Source organism: Sciurus carolinensis, chromosome 3 (assembly GCF_902686445.1).
Source record: "Sciurus carolinensis chromosome 3, mSciCar1.2, whole genome shotgun sequence".
NCBI lineage: Eukaryota > Metazoa > Chordata > Mammalia > Rodentia > Sciuridae > Sciurus > Sciurus carolinensis.
This window is the reverse complement of record NC_062215.1, coordinates 138,260,604-138,285,261: the sequence shown is the minus strand read 5'-3', so window position 1 is coordinate 138,285,261 and position 24,658 is coordinate 138,260,604. Positions and strand designations below refer to the sequence as shown.

General features: G+C 35.5%; 1 protein-coding gene across 1 annotated transcript in view; it reads left to right on the top strand.

Moving 5' to 3' along the window:
- Hibch (3-hydroxyisobutyryl-CoA hydrolase) overlaps positions 1-24,658 on the top strand; it is a 95,783-nt gene that overhangs the window by 55,316 nt on the left and 15,809 nt on the right. Inside the window, exons 6-8 of the mRNA XM_047543753.1 lie at positions 14,243-14,321; positions 16,158-16,303; positions 19,134-19,220. Of these exons, the coding sequence (XP_047399709.1) occupies positions 14,243-14,321; positions 16,158-16,303; positions 19,134-19,220 (312 nt within the window). The remainder of the gene's footprint in view (positions 1-14,242; positions 14,322-16,157; positions 16,304-19,133; positions 19,221-24,658) is intronic.

Sequence of the window (24,658 nt, the reverse complement as noted above, 5' to 3'; positions counted from 1 at the left end):
ATTTCTATTTCCCTTCCCTATTGAAGTGGATTTCTAGAATGGCTAAGTTTGTTTCTTCCTTCCCTCCTCCCCTGTTTCACCCCACATTCATTTTGTGGTAGAAATAATATTGGCTCCTTCAAACCAACTTAAAACAATGTGGGTGGAATATGGTATTTTGTGTTTCTCAAAGTATTTTTAAGATGCTGCTAGCAGAAGGGTTTTGTGTTGTAGGAGACCAGAATATGCTGTCCCAAATAAGGCACTTTTTTATAAGTATTATTTTGAGAAACAGACATAGTGAAGCTCTGAAAACAGTACAAATTACCCATTTCTGAGGAACTTTATATGGAAGAGGGAATCTCCATTTGTAATGGTGTCTCACTGTCTGAAACAGGAAGAGAAGGAGGACTGAATCACTAGAGATTCCTATCAATGGAGAAGGCATCAGCTCAAGTCTTTAAAACAAACTTTACTCTTGTTTTCCATGCTTTTTCTGGTCACCTTCCCATTATTTGCCTCCCCTTCATATTTCTTTCAGTTGAAGACCCTATATAAGCTAGAGTTCAAGACCACTTCTTGGATAACTTTTCCCTGTTTTCTTTTCTGTTGTGTGCATATATTTGGTTTCTCTTATTGATTTGTCCTTTGGGGGATCCTAGCTAAGAACTCAGGAGGGTACAGGGGAAATTATTTTTTTTATTCCACTCCATGATCAGTAATGGAAAAATTAAAGTTTTAAGCATATTTTAGAAAGGTATGTTCTGATTAATTGAGAAGTTGGAATTGGAATGGAAATAATGAGAATATACATAACCCATATGATTTTATTAGGATACAGGCCATCCAAATGAAATGTTGACTAGTGCTCAGTTAAATGGGAGCTACTGAATCAGATTATACTTAGCTACTGTTTAATGTCACTTGAGACATGTTGTTTTATGGAAAAAATGAACAGTTCTCAAAGATTAAATTCTGTTAATATATTACCAAGGCCTGTTAGATACAATAGATCCTTTTTCAGTTTTAAAACGTATTCTGTTTTTGTTGCTATAAGTGACAGTTGAAAAGAAGACATTTTAAGAAACCTTTTTATAGTATTATGAAATGCTGAGTTTTTCTTAACACTATTTAGTGGAAACTGAGAGCTTAATGAAACCTGAAAGAAAAGAGAAAATAATTTTATGCACTAATATTCAACCCCAGGGCTACAGATACCCCAAGAATATTGCTTACTGATCCCAAAGAAAGAACCTGGAGGATTCAGTGAAAAGGTTTTGGATATTTTATTTCTCTTGTACTCCTCAGTGGTGGCAGGCTGGGACACAGTGGAGGGTCGCCCTGTACCTGCAGCCTGGGGGAATGTATGGAGTGGACTGCATGTTCACTGTACAGGTAGATTTCTTCAGATGTTTTATGTGCATATTCTTTTACTTTAAAACCAAAGTCACTCTGCTTTGTTTCTCACCTTAAGATTGGAGATGGGGGAAGAGCCTGTTTTCCTTTTCCACTTCCTTCATTATCATATTCTTCTGAGTCCTTATCTATCTGCAAACTTTCCTAGGATTAGTGGGTTAGAAAAACTTATGTAGGTTGGGGCTGCAGCTAAGTGGTAGAGCACTAGCCTCCTCATACGTGTGAGGTACTGGGTTTGATCCTCAGCCTCACATTAAAAAATATTTTTAAAAAACTTATGAGTATGCCTTCCTTCTTCTCACTCCCATGTCTTTTAAATGTCTTTAAAAAATCATATAAAAATTCTTTAAGATCTGAAAAGAGCCTCCTTTAAGACTGAAATGTTAGTAACAGAATGAGTTTCAAGGGGGAAAAGCAGAAATTTCCCTTGGATTTCTAAGTGTAAGGGTGTGTGATCCTATGTATTCAATTTGTGTTCGCTGTTGAACTTTCTCCAAGTGTGGCTGGATATCTTCTTTTTCTTTACAGAGAGGAATCCCCCACTGGGATTCTCTCTATTTAAAATTTGCTTCTGTCTTATTGAGGAAGAAGGATTGCCATTAGTTGCAGAATTTCTCAAAGTGAATTTTTAAGATCATTTAATTTTTCTTTTTTGCATAAAACAATATTGTGGTTTTATTTATAATAGCTAAAAACCAGAATCAATTCGAGTGTCTATCAAGAAGTGACTAGTTGAATAAATACAGTGACATACTCTGTGCCTGTAAAAGAGAATCGGGAAAGTCTCCACACCTAAATAGGACTGACCTTCGGGACATATTTTCAAATGGGAGAAAAAAATGTAAATGCTATGTATAGTATGTTCCTTTTTATATAGGAAAGATGGGGTAATCAGAATATACAAATATTTTTATTTTGTAAAGAGAAACTATAAATATAAATTAACCAAAAAATTACTTATGGGATATGAGAAGGAGAGAAGAAAATAAGACATTCCTTAACATTTTTTATATATAATTTTGACTTTTGGACCATGTAAATGTTTTGAATATTTGAAATTAAATTGAAATTAAAACTAATTTGAAATAAAATTTAAATGTTCATACTTAAATTTAATAGTTTCCTACAATCTTTAGTCTAAAATCTTCCCCAGACCTTTACTTTGATTCTAATGGAATTGCATCCCAGTATCAAATAAACACCCAAGGACAAGAAACTGCTTCCTGATAGAACTGTCAAATTTTACCTTGCTGGTGGGTTAGGATTGACCATTTCTGCTGGCTTTACTGTTCCCTAAATCATATTCTGACATTATCAACTTTGATCCACTCATACTGGAAACCATACCAATTCTATAGAGTTGGCAACAGCGCCATCTGGTGGGGAAAACCTAATACTATAAATGCAGTGTTTTCTTTAAGGGCTGTTTTTATTTTTCTTGTTATTTTTTAAATTTATTTTTATTTTTACAGACTGCATTTTGATTCATTGTACACATATGGGGTAAAACTTTTCATTTCTATCGTTGTACACGATGTAAATTAGCACCATTCGTATACTTATACGTGTATTTAGGGTAATGATGTTTGTATCATTCCACTATCTTTCCTTCTCCCTCCCCTCCCCTCCCCTAATTTCCCTCTACACAATCCAACATTCCTCCATTCTCTCACCCACCCCTGCCTGCATTATGTATCAGCATCCACTTATCAGAGAAAACATTTGGCCTTTGGTTTTTTGGGATTGGCTTATTTCACTTAGCATGATATTTTAGCATGATATTCTCCAATTCCAATCATTTACCTGCAAATGTCATAATTTTATTCTTCTTTATGGCTAAATAATATTCCATTGTGCATATATACCACAGTTTCTTTATCCATTCATCTATTGAAGGGCATCTAGGTTGGTTCCACTAGCTATTGTGAATTGAGCTGCTATAAACATTAATGTGACTGCGTTACTGTAGTATGCTGATTTTAAATACTTTGGGTATAAACCAGGGAGTGGGATAACTGGATCAAATGGTGGGTCCATTCCAAGTTTTCTGAGTACTCTCCATACTGCTTTCCAGAGTGACTACACCAATTTGCAACTCCACCAAACACCTGTTATTGCTTATATTCTTGGTAATAACCATTCTAACTGGAGTGAGATGAAATCTTAGGGTCGTTTTGATTTGCATTTCTCTAATTACTAGAGATGTTGAACACTTTTTCATATATTTGTTGATCACTTGTATATCTTCAGTGAAGTGTCTGTTTAGTTCCTTATCCCATTTATTGATTGGGTTCTTTGTATTTTGGGTGTAAAGTTTTTTAAGTTCTTTATAAATTTTGGAGATTAACACTCTGTCTGAAATGCACTGCATGTGGAAAAGATTTTCTCCCATTCTGTAGGCTTTCTTTATTGTTGATTATTTCTTTTGCTGAGAAGAAGCTTTTTAGTTTGAATCCATCTCATTTATTGATTTGCTTTCACATCTTGCGCTCTGGGAGTCTTGTTAAGGAAGTCTGGTCCTAAGCCAACATGATGAAGATTTGGGCCTACTTTTTCTTCTGTTTGGTGCAGGGTTTCTGGTCTTATTCCTAGGCCCTTGATCCATTTTGAGTTAAGTTTTGTGCAGGGTGAGAGATAGGAGTTTAATTTCATTTTACTGCATATGGATTTCCAGTTTTCCCAGTACCATTTGTTGAAGAGGCTATCTTTTCTCTATTGTATGTTTTTGGCACCTTTGTCTAGTATGAGATAACAGTATTTGTGTGGGTTTGTCTCTGTGTCTTCTATTTCGTACTTGGCCTACCTGTCTCTTTTGGTGCCAATACCATGCCATTTTTGTTACTATTGCTCTGTAGTATAGTTTAAGGTATGGTATTGTGATACCTCCTGCATCACTCTTGCTACTAAGAATTACTTTGGCTATTCTGAATCTCTTATTCTTCCAAATGAATTTCATGATTGCTTTCTCTATTTCTATGAGGTACATCGTTATTTTAATTGGAATTGCATTGAATCTGTACAATGTCTTCGATATTATGGCCATTTTGACACTGTTAGTTCTGCCTATCCAAGAACATGGGAGATCTTTCCATCTTCTAAGATTTTTTAAAATTTCTTTCTTTAGTGTTCTGTAGTTTTCATTGTAGAGGTCTTTCACCTCTTTTGTTAGATCGATTCCCACTTTTTTTTTTTTTTGAGGCTATTGTGAAATAGTTTTCCTAATTTCTCTTTCAGAGGATTCATCACTTATGAATAGAAATGCTAAATTTAAGCATGTTGATTTTATATCCTGCTACTTCGATGAATTCATTTATTAGTTCTAGAAGTTTTCTAGTGGAGTTTTTTGGATCCTCTAAATATAGAATCATTTCATCAGCAAATAGTGATAGCTTGAATTCTTCTTTTCCTATTCATATCCCTTTAATTTCTTTGGTCTGTCTAATTGCTTTGGGTAGTGTTTCAAGGACGATGTTAGAATAGAAGTGGTGAAAGAGGGTATCCCTGTCTTGTTCCAGTTTTTAGAGGGAATGCTTTCAGTTTTTCTCCATTTAGAATGATGTTGGCTGTGGACTTAGCATAGATAGCCTTTACAATGTTGAGGTATGTTCCTACCATCCCTATTTTTCATGTTTTAGCATGAAGGGGTGCTGCATTTCATCAAATGCTTTTTTCTGCATCTTTTGAGACAATCATATGATTCTTAACTTTTTTGGTGTGATGAATTACATTTATTGATTTCCAGATGTTGAACCAATCTTGCGTCCCTGGGAGGGGTCATTTAGTTTCATCTTTTCTTCCCCTTCTCTTCCTGTTCTCATCCTCTTACATGTTCTTATGCTGATTGGCAGGCCACCTCAGGTGGCCTGTTTATCTCATCACTTGTCTGTCTTATTAGATAGAACCCTTTATTCTCTTACTTCATCTCTCCCCTCCAACCCCTTTTAGCCAGGAATATCTAAGTACAGAATTGGGACGTGTTTTCTTTTTCCAAGAACTTGGCTTTACTGCCCCCACTCCCCATTTTAAAGTATTGAATTCTTAGAAATAGAACTTTGACTTTCTAGAAATATGGATATTCTTGCCAACATTCACATAATTGCAGGTTCTCAGATATTTAGGGAATTCTTTTTGCTTGACCGTATTGGTCAGGTTTCTGGTTCATTCTGTTTTTGATTATGAAATTATCCTATGTTCTAGGTCATGTGGCAGGTACTTCCCCTGCCATTTTTCAGATTTTCTGAATCCCAACCCAACGGGTTGAATTGGTCTAGAGAGTTCTATTCCTTGGGGAGCATCAAACTATTTCACAGAAAAGAAAGTATGGGAGCACCTTGGCCTATTAAATAAGGTCATTCTTCTAAGGATATATATTAGTTTTGAAACTAACTAGGGCTCATTATGACTTTAGCCATTATTTGAAATTGTTCTCAACTATTTTACCCAAGCAGCAAAACTTTTTGGGTGTCTACTATATACTAGGTACTGGTTAGTTCTGGAGATAAATTGGTGAGCAAGACCTTTCTGTCTAAACAGACAGATACAGGGTGGTCTGGAAATACATGAGAGGCCCAGCCTCAACATGTGTGCAAGTGTGAGTGATTTAGTGATGAGCATGAGGTAGGAAAATAATTGTAGAAGGAGTTATGTTTAAGCTGAGACCTACCAAATGAGGGATTTGGGAAGAAGTTCAGAGCAGAAGACAAAGGATATAATTGGTGCAAGTGCGCAAGGGTTTGACACAGTGTAGAATGACAGTGTACAAGTGAGAGGTAATACTGTGAAAATGAGAGGAGAGAATGTTAACTTGGGGAAAGTTTAGTCTGCCCAAATTTCGGAGTATAAGGTTGTTGGGGATTCAGTTCTGAATCTGTATGTAGCAAGAAACCAGATCAGTCCGCTTGTGTAATATGTGTTAAAACAGTTTATCCTGATGTCAACTTGGAGAGGTGTTTAAGTGCTTTTATCAGGGGCATTGAATAGAATAGATTTCCAGTTTAGAAAGATACTTTCTTGTGGGAAGAGTAGATTGGAAGCGGATAGGATTGAGGTAAAGAAGTTATTTAGGAAGCTATTGTAGAAATCCAGGTTAGAGATTATGGTGATATGAGCTGGGGTAGACATAATAAAGGGGCAGAAAATGGGATAGGTTTAAGACAGATGTTTAGGAGAAGTTTTGGTGGAATTTCATGATGGATTGTATGTGAAGGATAAAGAGGGCACTGTCTTCTAAGATTGGGCGGAAGAGGGGTATGGAGTGGGCTGGTGACCGGGAAGGAACTGAATTTTAATTTGGGGCTTGTTAAGTGAGAGATGCCTGTGGGCAATTCAGTGGGAGTAGTTATTTTGAACAGAAGTGTCTTGTTGATTATGTAAATCTGAAACCAGGTTGCTTTCTAGGCAAGGAGTGTTAACTTTGGGACTCATGTAGGTATGGTGTGCTTTAGAGTAGATGTTCATTTTATCAATTAGCTTGTAAGTGATTGGAAACTGGGAAAATGATTTTAGAATAATGCAGGAGTCTACTGGTTCAATGTAGTTTTTTTTTTTTTGGTGGGGATCGGGAGGTAGGATGTTGGGAGACATGCATAATTTTTGCTAAGCAGGAAAATGTGTTTTCCTCAGCTGTACTATGAACAGGAATTCTTTGGTCTGTATTTTAAGAAAGTAAAAGAAAACAAATGCCTATTCCTGGGGCATCTTCCACCGTAAGGTAAATCTCCAGGTCTTGGCAGTCCCTCAAGCACATAGCTTTGCATTGTTTCTACCTGCATTGTTTCAGCACCTGACAGTCTTATTCTGATTGAAGTATTGCCCTTATTTCCACTTTATTTCTGTGTCTTTTAAATCTGTACTGTAGTAGTCTTTGTTGAGATGGAGCTGCCTGACTAAGTGGTCTAAATCATGTCCCCAAGGACCATTTAGTTTTCATTAGCACTAAAATTAAGTTGTTTAGGTTCTGAGCAGACTGCCCCACTCTGTTTTTCCTGTATGCTCTGTGTAGTTTTATAGAACACAAGGATTTGTTTTAAGAAACTAATTATGTTACAGTAGAGATGCCTTATATTGAAAAATTTGTTAGTAGAAAAGATTATGCATGGAAATGTGACAGAAATAGTGAAAAGAAAAATAAGTCCAGAATGGAATCCTAAAATACACCAGTGTTATTGGCCAGGGACAGAACAAGAAACCTATAAAAGACAGTGGGGTGGAGTCGGGGGTGGGGGTTGAGAAAAACCAGGAAGACAGAGACAAACCAGAAAAGTAGACTTGTAGTAGAAGCCTCCATGGTCTAGGAATGCAGCTGAGTGGTAGAGCACTTGCTTGACTAGCTTGCTTGACAAGGTTTGATTCCCGTCACTGGGGGTGTGCAGGGGAGCCTTCCTGTGCCTCAGACCTTTCCCTATTTCTTGTGGCAAAGAACATGTTCTAGACTCATACATTTCATTCCCAGACCTCTAAAAAAAAAAAAAAAAAAAAAAAAAAAAAGCTGTTTCTCCAAGGCAGTTCTGATTATTAGAAAACAGTAGTTATCAATCACAATCTATTGGGCAACAGTGAGTGATAATTGTTTCTGGATTTTTCAATAAAGAGAACAATGAATATATATTTTGTGTTTTAAGAGAAAATAGATACTGAATTCAGTATTTCTTACTCAAGTTTAGGTTTTTACTTCTTTGATATTATATATATATTTTTTTCTTATGTTGAAAATCTTAAATGACATTAATATTGTTACAAACTTGCCTAATCTTAATGTATATAGTTTCAGAATAACAATACCAATATTATTACAGAGAATAAAATCACTTGGAATAATTGCTGTGTTTGCCTCATATCAAATTGTAGTGACTTAGCTTTTCATACTTTTCTAAAATATTTAATCTGATTTTCACAACTTTTATTTTTATACTCATCAGTTTTTACATTGATATTTGATATTTAAAGTATATACTAGTACAACTATTGTAAACAGAATGAAAATAAGTATGATTATCATTTGGCAAACTCCCAGCTCCACAGATCAGAGAATTATGTAGGTATATCAGCAAGCAGCCCAAAAGAGTAGCTTTTTGGATGCTGTAGAAACTAAGTAATATGTTTTACCAAGTTATTAGAAATCTTCAGTAAATCAAAGAACTATCAGGAGCACTCCTATTATAATAATCCTTCTTGTTTGGGTATGTGATGTAAGCAGTGGTTTCTTAGAACTTTTTAAAAACTTTTATTAAATATCATTAATCATTTATTTAGATAGGATGTTAGTCTGGTGACACATGTACATATGTTACAGTTTGAATAGTCTCAAAAGTTCATGTGTTGGAAAATTAATCCCCAATTCATCAATTAATTGCATTTAGAGGTAGAGTCTTTGGGAAGGAATTAAGATTAGTTGAGTTCATGAGGAAGGTGCCCCCCATAGTGACTTTAGTGGATTTATAAAAAGAGGAAGGGAGATCCAAGCTAGGATGTGTGTGATCTCTTGCTGTGTACTAACTTCTGGCTTGTATGATGGAGTAGGATATCCCTCTCAGATGCTAAGCAGATGCTACACTGTGTTCTTGTATTTCTTAGCTTCCAGAACCACAAGCCAGATAAACTTCTCTTCTTTGAGTTATTTGGTTCAGGTTTTTGCAACAGCATTAGAAAATAGACTAAGACACACATAATTTATAAATAAATATGCATTTATTAGGTGTACGTGCTCATGGGGTAAAACCTTCAGTATGAATCTACATAGGAGGTATATACTTTTAGAATTTACTTCAAATTTACATTTTAACATATGTTATACAAAGTTCATAGTTCTACTCCCTGGTGGGTGTGTGTATGTGTGTGTGTGTTTAGTCGTAGATGGACACAATATCTTTATTATTTTATTTTTTTATGTGGTGCTAAGGATTAAACCCAGTGACTAGGCAAGTGCTCTACTATTGAGCTACAACCCCAACCCTACACCCTGGCTTTTTAAAATTTAAAGTAAACCTATACTTCCAAAAATGGTAGACTATTAATATATAAGTAAGTTAAATTTTTTCTTCAATTATTTGTTATTGAGTGTTATTTCCATCTAAAATGATGAAAATAACATGAATTTTATATGCATACTTAAAAATAACATGAATTATGTATCTGATAAGATAAAAATGGTGTTGACATCTACATATTAGCTTATCAAAATGCATTGCTATTACATAATCAGTATATTAATATACATCAGTATGTAACATTAGCCTTTTAGTGTTAGTGTGAGAAGCACTATAAAGTCTACTTTTACTGTGCAGGTTGCTGATCTGTCTGCTGTCTAATGATGTGGTCCCAGAGATATGTTTTGAAGCTTATTTTATAGTTATGATACTTCTATACCATAGTGGAATCATGATGAGAAAATGATTTGAATTTCTAACAAAAAAATGCCCATTTAAAAACACCCTTTATAATCATGAGTGATGGTAAGAGAAGACTCACATGTTCTCCATTACGATGCAGCATTTATTCTGGGCAGGAGTTTACTCATGCTTTCTGATTAGAAATAAAATTCATGATTCTTTGCAATTTTTAAGTCATATCACCCTATTGTGTATTTGAGTTTGTTGTTTTCTTAACTGGCTATCTGTTCTACTTAGTCTTGAGCATTCGTTTTTCATACACCAAACTGTCTACACATCTCTATGTTTGTGTGTTGGAAAGTTAATCTTATTGCTTTTTGTGGAATATAAAATGAATGCTTATTCCTAGCTACTTATTAGCATATTTGTATTTTTGAAGGACCAGCCTGGGCAACCTAGTACACACCCTCCCATACCCTCCATCCTTACCTCCTGTCTCAAACAAACAAATAAACATCCTGTGAATCTGTTTTCTCTTTGGTTCTAGTCATAACCATTCCTCATATGTCTGATTATTTTTCAGTTATTTCTAATTACTTAAAATGTAGATTTTTTTTTTTTTGTTTTTGAACCCTAGGATAACATTATTTTCTATTGCCTGTGTTTCTGCTAGGTGTTTATTAGGTGAAGGATACCAGTAATCCTAGATCATTTTATTCTAGTCAGCAGAGGGAGGTTTTGAGACTGGACTCAAATGCTGATTCCAGGCCACCCTCACTCCAAGGGCTTAGCTTTTAGGGACTTAGCTTGGCAAGCCCTAAATTACAAATTTTGCTCCGTTAGCAGGTAGAACTTGATTGAATCGTTAAAAGCTGTCTTTAGCTTTTTACCCGCATAGGATTATGTGGGTTAGATTCTGAAAATCATTTTATTTTCTATAATCAACTACAGAATGATACACAATAAGTACTTATGTAAAATTCTCAGTTTATAACTGAATATTAAGGTGAACCAGATGGGTTCCATAGCATACAACATGATACTAGTACTAAAACTTAGGTTGAGGTTTGTTTCTATCTGAAATAACTACCAGTATGATATTTTAAAACATTAGAATTGATTCATCTTATAAAAAAGTAGAAATTCCTTATAGGGGAAATAAATAAAACTTTAATCATATGAGAAGATTTGAACATATTTCTTTTAAATAATAGCTGAAACAAACTATATGTAAATACTTTACATGATGATCTAAATGTGATAGATGAAAATGTAAATATTTTAGAAGATAATATGGGAAAATAACTTGATGACCTTGGTGGTAGAGAGGGATTACTTAAATAATACACCAGATATACCATAAGCAATTCCAAAACATTGGATTGTGTTAAATTTAAGAATTTTAACCAAGCACCCATAATCCCAGTGGCTCCGGAGGCTGAGACAGAAGGATCATGAGTTCAAAGTGAGCCAGCAGTGGTGAGGTGCTAAGCAACTCAATGAGACCCTGTCTCTAAATAAAATACAAAGTAGGGCTGAGAATGTGGCTCAGTAATTGAGTGCTTCCTAGTTCAATGCCCAGTACACACACACACACACAAACACACACACACAAAATTTGTCTCTTCCAAGACATCAAAAGATTGAAATGGCAAGCCACATATTGAAAAGATATTTGGAATATATATATTTAATAAGGAATCATATCCAGAATACATAATAAGGGAAATTTAATAGAAAAATGTGGAAAGATTATAATAACTATTTCACATAGAGAATGTCCAGATGGCTAGTACATATGAGAAAACATTCACCTGCACTATTCTTGAATTACAAACTAAAACCACAATGAGATACAACTGACCTTTGAACAACACACATTTGAACAGGTTTTTTTTTTTTGAGATTTATGACAATTGGAAAAAATTCAGATAAACCATATAACATAGACATATCAAAAAATTAAAAGGTATATCATAAACATAAAATATAAATAGATAATAGTCTGTTTTATCATTTAATTCTGTAAAATATTACTACCTGCCCCCCCCGCAAAAAAAAACAAACAAACCCTCATTTGAGTGCCTTCCCCAGTTTAGGAGATGGAGAGACTGTAGAGTTTGTTGTGAAAGAAGAAAGGATGAGAAGGCAGCAAATGCTCCAGTCCTGGTGGAGTTCCAGTTTGGGGGAGTACGTGTGCAGTGTTGATGATTATGGATGCTGTCCCTGTGAGGGGCCAGATGGGAATTCAGAGACAAAACAGCATCGCTTGTCTTCTGCAAGTGGACTGCAGGTGTGAACATGTGTAAATTTAAGTAGCGTGTTTGCCTATTTTTCTCTCCTTTTGACTATCTCTGCTTCTTTTTATATGTTTGCTTTGTTTTCTGTGTTGTACAGTCTCAGCCTTCTCAGATTTTTGGTTTCTACCCCCATATAATTTCAACTTTTACTTGGCTCTCAGATCTTCTTTAACTCAAATTTCTAAAGACCTTTTAGCATCATTGCCTGTCATCAACTGACAGCTGCCCCCTGTGTTTCTGTTTAAATACCTAAGAGTAAGAACCTTGTCTAATTCACTTCCCCTTCTTTTCTCCCCAGGCCTCCAAATTCTAAAAAAGTCTCAGTTGGCTGCCCTTGAGTCCATTGTTCATCTTCTGTTCAGCCAGTGCTGGGAAGGGAAAAAAATTCCCTAGGCAGAGCAAATTTCTGTAGAGAAAAGGCGGTGATTGGGCAGGCAGTGGCCTTCTTTTGTATGTCTTTGTTGCTTAAAATTATATGATTTGTTGAAATTGTAAAAGCTTAATTTGAGAAGAAATGGCATGAACCCCTGTGGCTAGTAGAATGAGAGGAGGAAAAGCTGTGGAAGCTAAAGTTAGAGAGATAACCTGCGCAAGATTATGTAGAGCCTGGCAGGCTGTGGAATGGAGTTTGAAATACACACACCCTCACACGATGCGTATTATTGTATGTGAAATTTAAATCTGATTTATTCAAATATATCACATTTATTCAAATAGATACACAGGAAGTTTAAAAGGTTACTTACCAAATTGATAATAGCTATGTGTCTCTGCAAGACTAGGACTGAGAATTGTAATTTGTAAAATTCAAAATTAATTAAAAGAGGAGGGGTCAGTCAGTTGAGACCTGGAGGTCTACCTTCTAGGCAGCTTTTCTGGGTCCTGCAGCTCAATAGAACATAGTCTGAAATTGTTAATTCAGTCTTTTTTAAAAAAAAGTTCAGCACCATGTTCCTGAATAGTTATTAAATTTCAGTTATATTATGATAAAAGTAGAGAATGGAATATAAGGCAAAGGCCCTTAAAATAGTAAAGGAGATTGTTAATATAACTATTTTTTATGAGAATTATAAGATTTTATTATAGTTTTGAAGTATATACAGTCTAATTTGGATTAATATTGTCAGTTGACCGTGTCCTAATGCAGAACCTATAATATAAATAATCACAATCATAATCTAATATTATGGATATAACTTACAAATGTTGATAGCCATGGTCATATTTAGTGAATAAAGAATTTTATTTATTGCCATGTTTATGGACATGATCTATTTAATTTTCAGTTTAGCACATGGTACATGAAGTTTATAAGAAATTGCATGTGTTTCTAAGTATTTCTGTATTGAAAGACAAAGTTTTTAAGAACTTAGAAGTGGCTGAACTGAATTTGAAAACACTTGAAGAGATGAGAAAATTTTGATGAAAAATTAAAAGAATCAAAAAAATGAATCCCTTTCAATTTTCAAAGATACACTGGTTAAAAAGAATTAAGAACAAGAAGTGTAACAATAAAAGAAGTTCTGAATAATGTGAAGAGTGTAGCACAGGAAATTACAATGATGGCAACTACCATAAACTTGGATGCTTTGTCATCATGTGTGCTTCCTGTTTCAGATATGTTTGGTATTCAAATATCTGTCATATTTGCCCTTTTCAGTGACATTCAGCAGGTTCAAGATAGACTCTCAGTCCAATCTTTTAGTAATAAATTTTTAAGAGTTTTATAATTATCCTCATTAAATGTTATATCTGAGAAAAATGATGTTGCTCATTTTATTTGATGAAATATATAAGTAAATAAAATGTGCTAAATATTCTTTTTAAAATTACTTAAATTTGATAGAATAGTTTGGTTGTGCTTTTTGGATTATTGTTGCCACTAATAAGCAACACTGGGTGGTTTTGAGAAAAGTTAGTATTCTATAATGCTGCATCTTTGCCACATCTGTTTTGACATGAGAAGGAACTGGGGAAGAGAGTATGAAACAACACTGATTGAAAACATCTAAGTTAAAACAAATTAGTTTCAGATATCAGGGATTCCCATTTATTTTTGTCTGGCAAGTTCTTCTAAAATTGTGTGGTTTGGGTCTTCTCTCTAACCTATATCCTGAAACAAATTCCTTTGAATATAATTTACTTGCTTTGTATTATTTGTGTTTATGCTTTCAATTTTTACAGTGTTTTTGAACTAAAACTTTTTCCTTATATCCCTAGGGAGTTGGTATCTCAATTCATGGACAATTCCGAGTAGCTACTGAGAAGTCTGTTTTTGCAATGCCAGAAACAGCAATAGGTAAAAAATGAATTTTTTATGATTACTTTCAGAATCATCTTCCTTTCAAACACTTTACTGTTGTTGAAGGAATGAATTAATTGAATCTTGTGTGAGATACAACAATGAAAGGAGGGTTGGAAATATTATGAACAACATTATGCTAATAAAAGAAAGCAAGGGGCTGGGGTTGTGACTCAGTGGTGGAGTGCTAACCTAGTAAGTGTGAGGCCCTGGGTTCGATCCTCAGCACCACGTAAAAATAAAATAAAGATATTGTGTCATCTACAACTAAAAAAAATTAAAATTAAAATATATATATTAAAAAAATAAAAATAAAGGACAGTAAGCAAGAAAAAAAGCAAGGTAAACCTCACACTAACTCTAGCTTTACACCTTGAGTTTCCAGGCCTGGTGTAGTCTCTCATTTGGGAAAGGCAAGCTAAGAGGCTAGGGAAACAGGACATATAGAATTCCTAGAAGAGAGGACCATAGAGGAGAGAGTTGCAGAGAGAGAAAACTCTGGGGATCTGAGGGATTCTTGTTTAAGGAGAAGGTAGCCTAATTTCAAGCCCAGGCTCTGTAACACTTAGAGATCAAGCAGAGGAAGTGGAGTCAGCAAGGGAGCCTGGAAAGATGCAGCCACTGAGGGCAGTGGAAGTGTATGTGTTCTGGAAGGGAAGAATGTTTTTCAGGATGGGAGGGTGCTTTCACTTGGGCAGAATGTCATTGAGTCTCTGGAGAGGAAGGAGAACAGAATGTTGGGCAAATGAAAGAAGGCCAGAGTGGCTGGGATTTAATGACTAGTAAGAGATTCAATTGAAAAATGGTCAAGATCCTGAAGGATTCTGATAAAGATGATTGTTCTTATCCAAGGGAATCAGTAGCAGAGTGCAAGCCTCTGATCAAAATTTGTGTTTTAAGATCACCCTGGCTAAGAGAAGGTGTCAAGGTATATGGTTGTTCCTTTTACCAAGGTGGGCAATGACAGGAGTGGGGAAAGTCAGGAGTTCAGCTTTAGACCTTGCAAGTTTGGTGTGATAGCAGGTATTTCTATTTACAGTAGCGTGCTGCATATTCTCTTATTATAGAAACTCTTTGTCCAGTAGAACTAGAAAGAATTTATGAGGGTTTGTTTTTGTCTCAACTTCATTACATTAAGCAATCTTAGAATAGCTATATGAATTAAATGACTAGAACATCACAGTTGTTTAAGAAGTTCTTAAACACCATAAAGTAGTATACTGGCAACTATTTGTATAGATACTACTTCCAGTTGTTACAAGTAGAGAAGGCATTTTAAAAATATCAATGGCTAAGGAAAGAGTAAATGCATGTAATTATATCAGTTACTTACTCTTCATTTAATAGAACTAATAATTACTGCACTAGTCTTTAAATATCTAGAATATTATATGATTAAGTTTCAAAGATGATTTGAATGGTGGTAATGAATTTTCCCATAATAACCCTTGGACTATGTATGTTTTTTCCCTGTGCTTATCATTTGGAATGAAAATATTTTTCTAATTTTATCTATTTCAGAAATTCTTAAAAAGTAAATTGATGGCAGGAAAATTTAGAATTATTAAGTACTTTAAGTACATAAAACATTGTATCATCAAATACTTTTCTGCCTTCTATAAAAATGAGACATGAAGATTCTTGAATATATCAAATTAGCACAATTTATAGTAAGTTCTTTGTGACATTGATTAAATTTGGTATTTAGTTTAATAAGATTTGTAGTATAGATTCACACTCCAGAGAGAAATGGCTATGTGACCTAAAGGAAGGGAGTTTTATTCACTTCTTATTTGAGTCATTGTTATCTCTTTTTGTTATGTTTAATTTCAGGACTGTTCCCTGATGTGGGTGGAGGTTATTTCTTGCCAAGACTTCAAGGAAAACTGGGTTACTTTCTGGCATTGACAGGATTCAGACTAAAAGGAAGAGATGTGCACAGAGTAGGAATTGCTACACACTTTGTAGATTCTGCAAAGGTAATTGGATATTTACTTGGCATGTGGAAGTACTATAAATGGTTGAGATAACAGGTTTTTGGTAGACATGGGTATGAATTCTGATTTATAGCTTTTAGTGGTACAACTGTTTTCTTAGCTTTTTTTTGTTGTGACCAAAAGACCTGACAAGAACTTAGAAGAGAAAAGGTTTATTTTGACTCACAGTTTCAGAGGTTCTGCCAACTCCATTCCTCTGGGCCCAAGGTGAGGAAGAACATCCTGGCAGAAGGGCATGGCAGAGGGAAGCAGCTCAAGACATGGCACCCAGGAAGCAGAGAGAGGACTTTGCTCACCAGGGACAAAATATAAACCCTAAAGTCACACCCCCAGTAACCCACCTCCTCCAGCCATACCTTAACTCCCTATAGTTACCACCCTGTTAATCCATATCAGTGGATTAAGCTAACTTTCATAATCTAATCATTTCATCTCTGAACATTCTTGAATTGTCTTACACATGAGCTTTTGGGAGACACCACATATCTAAACCATAACATCAACCTTGAAGAAGGTGCTTGGTTTCCAATTGTTTCCTCATGCAAAATGGAAATGATAATGCCTGGATTCAGGGATGTTTTGCTTGGCATCTTTAGTGAAAAAAATCTAAATTTAATGATAGGTTTTTATGAAGACATTTCTGAAGGATTCTGTTGGTTGTAAGTTTCCCTAGTGCATTTAAAATAATTGCATTTATAAAATATGATCTCGACTTTTATTTATTTCTTGTGGTATTAGGAATTGAACCTAGGGCCTCATACATGGTAGGCAACTGCTATACCACTGAGCTACATCCCCAACCCCTGGTCTTGACTTTTCTTAAACGTATCTGCCATATTACTTATCTTTGTCTCTCTCTCTCTCTGTCTCTCTCTCTCTCTCTCTCTCTTTTAATAGTATGGCCAATTTTCTTAGTATAGGATAGTATAGTAGCAAAGAATATGCAAATGGCCTAAGTTTAAAATCTACCTTAAATTTAGCCTCTCTGGCTTCCAGATTTTTCCATCCACAAAAGGGAGATGATAGTATTCCCATAATAATCAAAGTGATTTTGTCCCAGAATTCTCAATAAGAGGGCTATGATTTATTCTAATTCATCTTGCTTACTCTGACTGAACTAACTTATCTCACCCTTGAAGCATATAGGTGGGTGGAATACACTGATTGACCTATCTGTCCTGGATAATCCACTTTATCTTTGGAGTTGTGGGTGAAGTCTACTTCTCAGTAAGCATATGTCTTCAGTTGAATATCTGATCTTGAGGAAAAGGTGTTGTGGGATAGGGGAAGGAATGTTATAAGAATTAGAAAATTTTTGTTACATGCTTAGCCTAATAACTGACATATAGTAAGCATTCAGGTTTTAGCTATTAATATTTTAACGCAGCTTTGTGTACTTATTTTTTTCTTTTTTTCAAGAGTTAACCAGAGTTTTCACTGACAATTTCTTGTATTACACGGTATGTCCCACTGTACTCATGTGCCTACTTTCTTTTGGGGCACTAATACCAGAGATTGCATTGACCATTGGATCATTGTACAAATTCCTAAGAACTGTTAAAAAAAAATATGTAGTTCTTTAGTGTCACGTATCCTCTCTGACCTACCAGCCATTAACATAAACTAGTTGGATAGCATAAAAATATATTATTTGCTTGTTAATAGAATTCTCTTCATTAACTTTATAAATTGGCTGTGACATTTTTTATGTTAGTAAACCTTGGTCTTGATCCATTATGGATCCCATGAGGTATGTGAAGTATATGAAATTGAAGGTTGTCCCTGTACACTGTTATGAGGGCATTCCATCCCATTCGGTTCAAGTTTCAGGTCTTCCTGTTGTGGGTATCCTCAATCACATTGAGTAAGCAGCTGTTTCATCCTTCCCTTGAGCCATGGACATTCCACTGTCCACTCTGAAAGGACACTCTTTGATTATAGTGGAACTTGGCTAAGAATAGGAGAGAGAGCTGATGTGCAGTCCTTTTCTCTCTGTCAACTTGCCCAAAAATAACATCAGTAGCAGATAAACAGCCATTCTTAGGACCTATAGAAGATATAGAAATGAGTGATACACATTGAAGATGGGTTTAGAGGTGGGGACAAAAGGTATATAAACATCTGTCTCATCTGGCAGTGTAAAGTGTGACAAGTATAAAAATAGGGTATGCACAAAGAAAAGTACTCAACAGAATGAAAGGAAGGAGAACATACCTGTGAGAAAGGACTAGAAAGGCCTTAAGTTGAGTATCATCAGAAAAAGGCAAATAGAGTAAACGTAAATAAAATAAATAAAACTCATGGCCGGGAAAACATTAGCTATGTTTAGAAATAGTGAAAACCCTATTTAGCTGTAGAATGGATGAGTGACTAGATGGAGAGGTGAGTGGCAGTGATGACAGTAGCCCCTAGTCAAGTGTGGCAATTTTACTTAAAATTAATTTTAAATGAAATTTATAAATCAGGTCTTTGCTTATAATACATGTTGAGGATCTTTTATATGAATGTTCCTTGGAATTAGAAGTGTTTTAAATTTTGGATTAGAGATACTCAACTTGTGCCACATTTCCCGTGCTCTTTAGTTTCTTCCATCTCTTATCTGTTCCTGCTAAGGCAACATTTGCTGTGTGGGAATGTGTGTGCATTCAACTTCAGTCACAATTTCTGGCTCAGTTTAAGGGAGCATCATAACTTTAAGACATAGATTCTAACAAAGAACGAGAGATTAAAAAAAAGAAGAATGAAAGTTAATTTAAAAATACTTTCTGTTTCTATGGATTTCCAATATGTTTACCTTTTTTCCCCACTTTAGATGGGCATGTTAGAGGAAGATTTGGTAGCATTGAAATCTCCTTCAAAGGAAGATGTCGCAGCTGTCTTAGAAACCTACCATACACAGGTGATCTTGTCAATGCTTTTACCCTAAGTTTTAAATTATGGGGTAAGTGATTAAAACCTTAGCTGCTGGTAAGTAGTATAGTTTGTGGATGTAAATAAATATACTGGGGATTGATTTACTTTAAAGTGTGGTGGGATGACCAGTGTTTTGTCATTAGGGTAGCCATCTGATAAGGTGACTTCTTTTTTTTTTTAATTTTTTTTTAGTTGTAGATAGACACAATACATTTTATTTATTTATTTATTTATTTATTTATTTATTTATTTATTTATTTATTTATTTTTGGTATCAGGGATTGAACTCAGGGGCACTCAACCACTCAGCCACATCCCCAGTCCTATTTTGTATTTTATTTAGAGACAGGGTCTCACTGAGTTGCTTAGCACCTCACCATTGCTGAGGCTAGCTTTGAACTCACAATCCTCCTGTCTCGGCCTCCCAAGCTTCTGGGATTACAGGCATGTGCCACCGTACCCAGCTTATTTTATTTATTTTTGTGTGGTGCTGAGGATCGAACCCAGTGCCTCACACATGCTTTGCAAGCGCTCTACCACTGAGCTACAACTCCAGCCCCAAGATGACTTCTTACTGTGGAACTGCACAGCTTGTCTCATCACTGCTGGAAAATCTCAGCACATTGCCTTGCAAGGGCTTTTCACAACACAACTTGACACTTCTGTAATGGAGGTTCAGTATTCACACTATTTTGTGGAGCTGCTAAATATATATCTATAATAATATATTGCAGTGTTCAGTTTAATTCTTTACTTACTTTATCTAACTTAAATTTTCTTATAAAAGCCAAGTATAAAAACACTGTGCAACTCTCCATACACATCTTGATTGAATATATGCTTCTTCCAAAATGCCACTAAAATTGTAATAGGGGAATAAATTTTAAAAAGCATAAAACCACCAAGTCAAATGTAACAAAAGAGGAGACAATGATAGACATGAGATATCAACATTCTGGAAGCTTGAATTCTAGGATGATTTTTTGTTTTTTTTGTTTTTTTTTTTTTTTGATGGCACTGGGAATTGAATCCAGGGCCTTATACATGCCAGGCAGGTATTCTATCACAGTTACATCCCCCAGCCCAACATTCTGGGAGCTTGTAAGCAGAAGGATCAGGGTCACTTAGTCCTGAGAATGTTAAAGTCATCCTTTAATGTGGAAAAGCCAGTAAGAAGTCATCTGATTCCTGTTGTAGACCCTTTCAAAAGAACCAGGGCCCTCTGAAGATTGGGTTATGGGGCTAGGGCTATAACTCAGTGGAAAAGCATTTGCCTAGCATGCTCAAGGTCCTGGGTTCAACCCCCAACACTGGAAAAAGACAGATTGAAGCATGGAGTAGGGAAGACAAACAGGAAATTTCTTTTGCTTTTGTTTTTTGTTGTTGTTATTTTGCTTTTGTGATAACATATATCACTATATTGCCCAGACTCTGGGCTTAAACTCCCAATTCTCCCGCCTCAACCTCCTGCGTAGCTGGAGTTAGAGGCATGCACCACCATGCCCAGCTAACTTGTAAGTTTTTAAAAGCAGAACTCTGGAAGTCTTCCTCTTGTGTAACCGAGAGCAACTACCTTCACATAGCCTGGCAGCAGAGTAGAAAGTTACTCCTTAGACCAAATCAGACAGGTCTAGCTGAGGGCAGGTGTGGTTGAGGTGCTGTATTGTTAAGAGGTGGAATGTACTAAATGGGAAGACCTGTAACTGCAGTTGGCCTAGAGAACCAGCATGTACATATTAAGTTTCCTAACTTTAGACCTTCACAGAAAAACAAGTATTGCTAGGGCAAGAGTAAGAAATGTAAATATATTTAAATATAATAGCAAAAATGGAAAAAGCTACAGCAGATAGATTAAAATTGATATTGAAGAAAACTCCAGAATAAGAGGAAGAAAAGGATAATGAGATAGAAAGTCCAATGTGTAATTATTAGGAATTCATTACAGAGAAGACAAAGGGATGAAATATTGAGAGAAATAGTACAAAAAGTAATCCAGAACTAAAGAACTCAAGTGCATATTGACAGGGTCATTGAGTATTTGGTGAAATAATGTGAATATAGAGCTTATGAGGATTCTATCCATTTTTTTTTCTCTTTTTATTTTAATTTTTATTGGTTCTTTTTTTTTTTATTGTAAACAAATGGGATACATGTTGTTTCTCTGTCTGTACATGGCGTAAAGGCATACCATTTGTGTAATCATAAATTTACATAGGGTAATGTTGTTTGATTCATTCTGCCATTTTTTCCCCTCCCCCCCTCCCCTCCCACCCTTCCCCTCCATCTATACAGTCCTTCCTTCCTCCATTCCTGCCCCCCTCCCTAAACCCAACTCCAACCCCAACACTAACCCTTCCCACCCCCCATTATGTGTCATCATCCACTTATTAGCGATATCATTCTTCCTTTGGTTTTTTGAGATTGGCTTATCTCACTTAGCATGATATTCTCCAGTTTCATCCATTTGCCTGCAAATGCCATAATTTTATCGTTCTTTATGGCTGAGTAATATTCCATTGTATATATATACCACATTTTCTTTATCCATTCATCAATTGAAGGACATCTGGGTTGGTTCCACAATCTGGCTATTGTGAACTGAGCAGCTATGAACATTGATGTGGCTGTATCTCTGTAATATGCTGATTTTAAGTCCTTTGGGTATAGGCCAAGGAGTGGGATAGCTGGGTCAAATGGTGTTTCCATTCCAAGTTTTCTAAGGAATCTCCACACTGCTTTCCAGAGTGGCTGCACTAATTTGCAGCCCCACCAGCAATGTAACAGTGTACCTTTCTCCCCACATCCTCGCCAACACCTGTTGTTGCTTGTATTCTTGATAATCGCCATTCTAATTGGGGTGAGATGGAATCTTAGGGTGGTTTTGATTTGCATTTCTCTTATTACTAGAGATGTTGAACATTTTTCCATATGTTTGTTGATTGCTTGTATATCTTCTTCTGTGAAGTGTCTATTCATTTCCTTAGCCCATTTGTCAGTTGGATTATTTACATTCTTGGTGTAGAGTTTTTTGAGTTCTTTATAGATTCTGGAGATTAGCGCTCTATCTGAAGTATGATTGGCAAAGATTTTCTCCCACTCTGTAGGCTCTTTCTTTGCATTGCTGATAGTTTCCTTTGCTGAGAGAAAGCTTTTTAGTTTGAATCTATCCCAGTTATTAATTCTTGCTTTTATTTCTTGTGCTATGGAAGTCCTGTTGAGGAAGTCTGGTCCTAAGCCGACATGTTGAAGCTCTGGACCTACTTTTTCTTCTATAAGATGCAAGGTCTCTGGACTGATTCCGAGATCCTTAATCCATTTTGAGTTTAGTTTCGTGCATGGTGAGAGATATGGGTTTAGTTTCATTCTGTTGCATATGGATTTCCAATTCTCCCAGCACCATTTGTTGAAGAGGCTATCTTTTCTCCATTGCATATTTTTGGCCCCTTTGTCTAGTATGAGAAAATTGTATTTATTTGGGTTTGTGTCCGTGTCCTCTATTCTGTACCATTGATCTACCTGTCTATTCTGGTGCCAATACCATGCTGTTTTTGTTACTATTGCTTTGTAGTAGAGTTGAAGATCTGGTATTGCGATACCCCCTGCTTCACTCTTTCTGCCAAGGATTGCTTTAGCTATTCTGGGTTTTTTATTCTTCCAGATGAATTTCATAATTGCTTGCTCTATTTCTGTAAGGTACATCATTGGGATTTTAATTGGAATTGCATTGAATCTGTATAGCACTTTTGGTAGTATGGCCATTTTGACAATATTAATTCTTCCTATCCAAGAACATGGGAGATCTTTCCATCTTCTAAGGTTTTCTTGAATTTCTTTCTTTAGTGTTCTGTAGTTCTCATTGTAGAGGTCATTCACCTCTTTTGTGAGATTGATTCCCAAATACTTTATTTTTTTCGAAGCTATTGTGAATGGGGTAGTTTTCCTAATTTCTCTTTCTGAAGATTCATCGCTTATATATAAAAATGCCTTCGATTTATGTGCATTGATCTTATATCCCGCTACTTTACTGAATTCACTTATGAGATCTAAAAGTTTTCTGGTGGAATTTCCTGGTTCCTCTAAGTATACCATCATATCATCAGCAAATAGGGATAGTTTGAGTTCTTCTTTTCCTATTCGTATCCCTTTAATTTCTTTGGTCTGTCTAATTGCTCTGGCTAGAGTTTCAAGGACGATATTGAATAGAAGTGGTGAAAGAGGGCATCCCTGCCTTGTTCCAGTTTTTAGAGGGAATGCTTTCAGTTTTTCACCATTTAGAATGATATTAGCCATGGGTTTAGCGTAGATGGCCTTTACAATGTTAAGGAATGTTCCCACTATCCCTATTTTTTCTAGTGTTTTGAGCATGAAGGGGTGCTGTATTTTATCAAATGCTTTTTCTGCATCTATCGAAATAATCATGTGATTCTTGACTTTAAGTCTATTGATATGGTGAATGACATTTATTGATTTCCTGATGTTGAACCAACCTTGCATCCCTGGGATGAAACCCACTTGATCATGGTGCACTATCTTTTTAATATGTTTTTGTATGCGATTTGCTAAAATTTTGTTGAGAATTTTTGCGTCGATGTTCATTAAGGATATTGGTCTGAAATTTTCTTTCTTCGATGTGTCTCTGTCTGGTTTAGGTATCAGGGTAATATTGGCTTCATAGAATGGATTCTATCCATTTTTGTCAGAGCATTTAACAGTCTTTCACTTCATCAAATTGGGTAAACATGAGTTGGATTATGGCATATGGAGACTGAAAGTCTTACCAAAGAGTTCTGTTAAAGTGTGAGTATCAGTCTGTAGGGAAGTCATCTTGGATTTATTCAGTACTTTTGTCAGTGATTTAGGTGAGAATGTTGACAGCATTTTGAACAAATTGATTTAAAACTAAGAAAATAAGTTTGGTAAAAGTATATGAGTTTAGAGGAATCTATTTAATAGTATCTATATGAAATTAAAAAAAAATTTGTTGTTGTAGATGGGCACACTATTTTATTTATTTATTTTTATGTGGTGCTGAGGATCAAACCCAGTGCATCACACATGCTAGGCAAGTGATCTACCACTGAGCTACAACCCCAACCCTGAAATTAATAAACTTAAGTGAGAACTACCCAAAGTACTAAATTCATAATTACTATTTTCTCTCTGAATGTCAGAGCTACAGGGACATCAGGAATAAAGTAGGAATTTCCAGATCAGATAGAAAGTTGGCAGGATGACCTCTCAGGTCCCTTAAAATCCTTAAACTCACAGGTATATTTAAATGATAATGTATCGCACATAAATGACATATAAATAAAAGCATAAGAATGTTTTGCCTAACACTAGTGAGAACTAGTCTAGAGTATTGCATCCCATCTGCATTTTGAGCACATGATGGTAGGTATTTGAGATTGTTAGATGTAATTT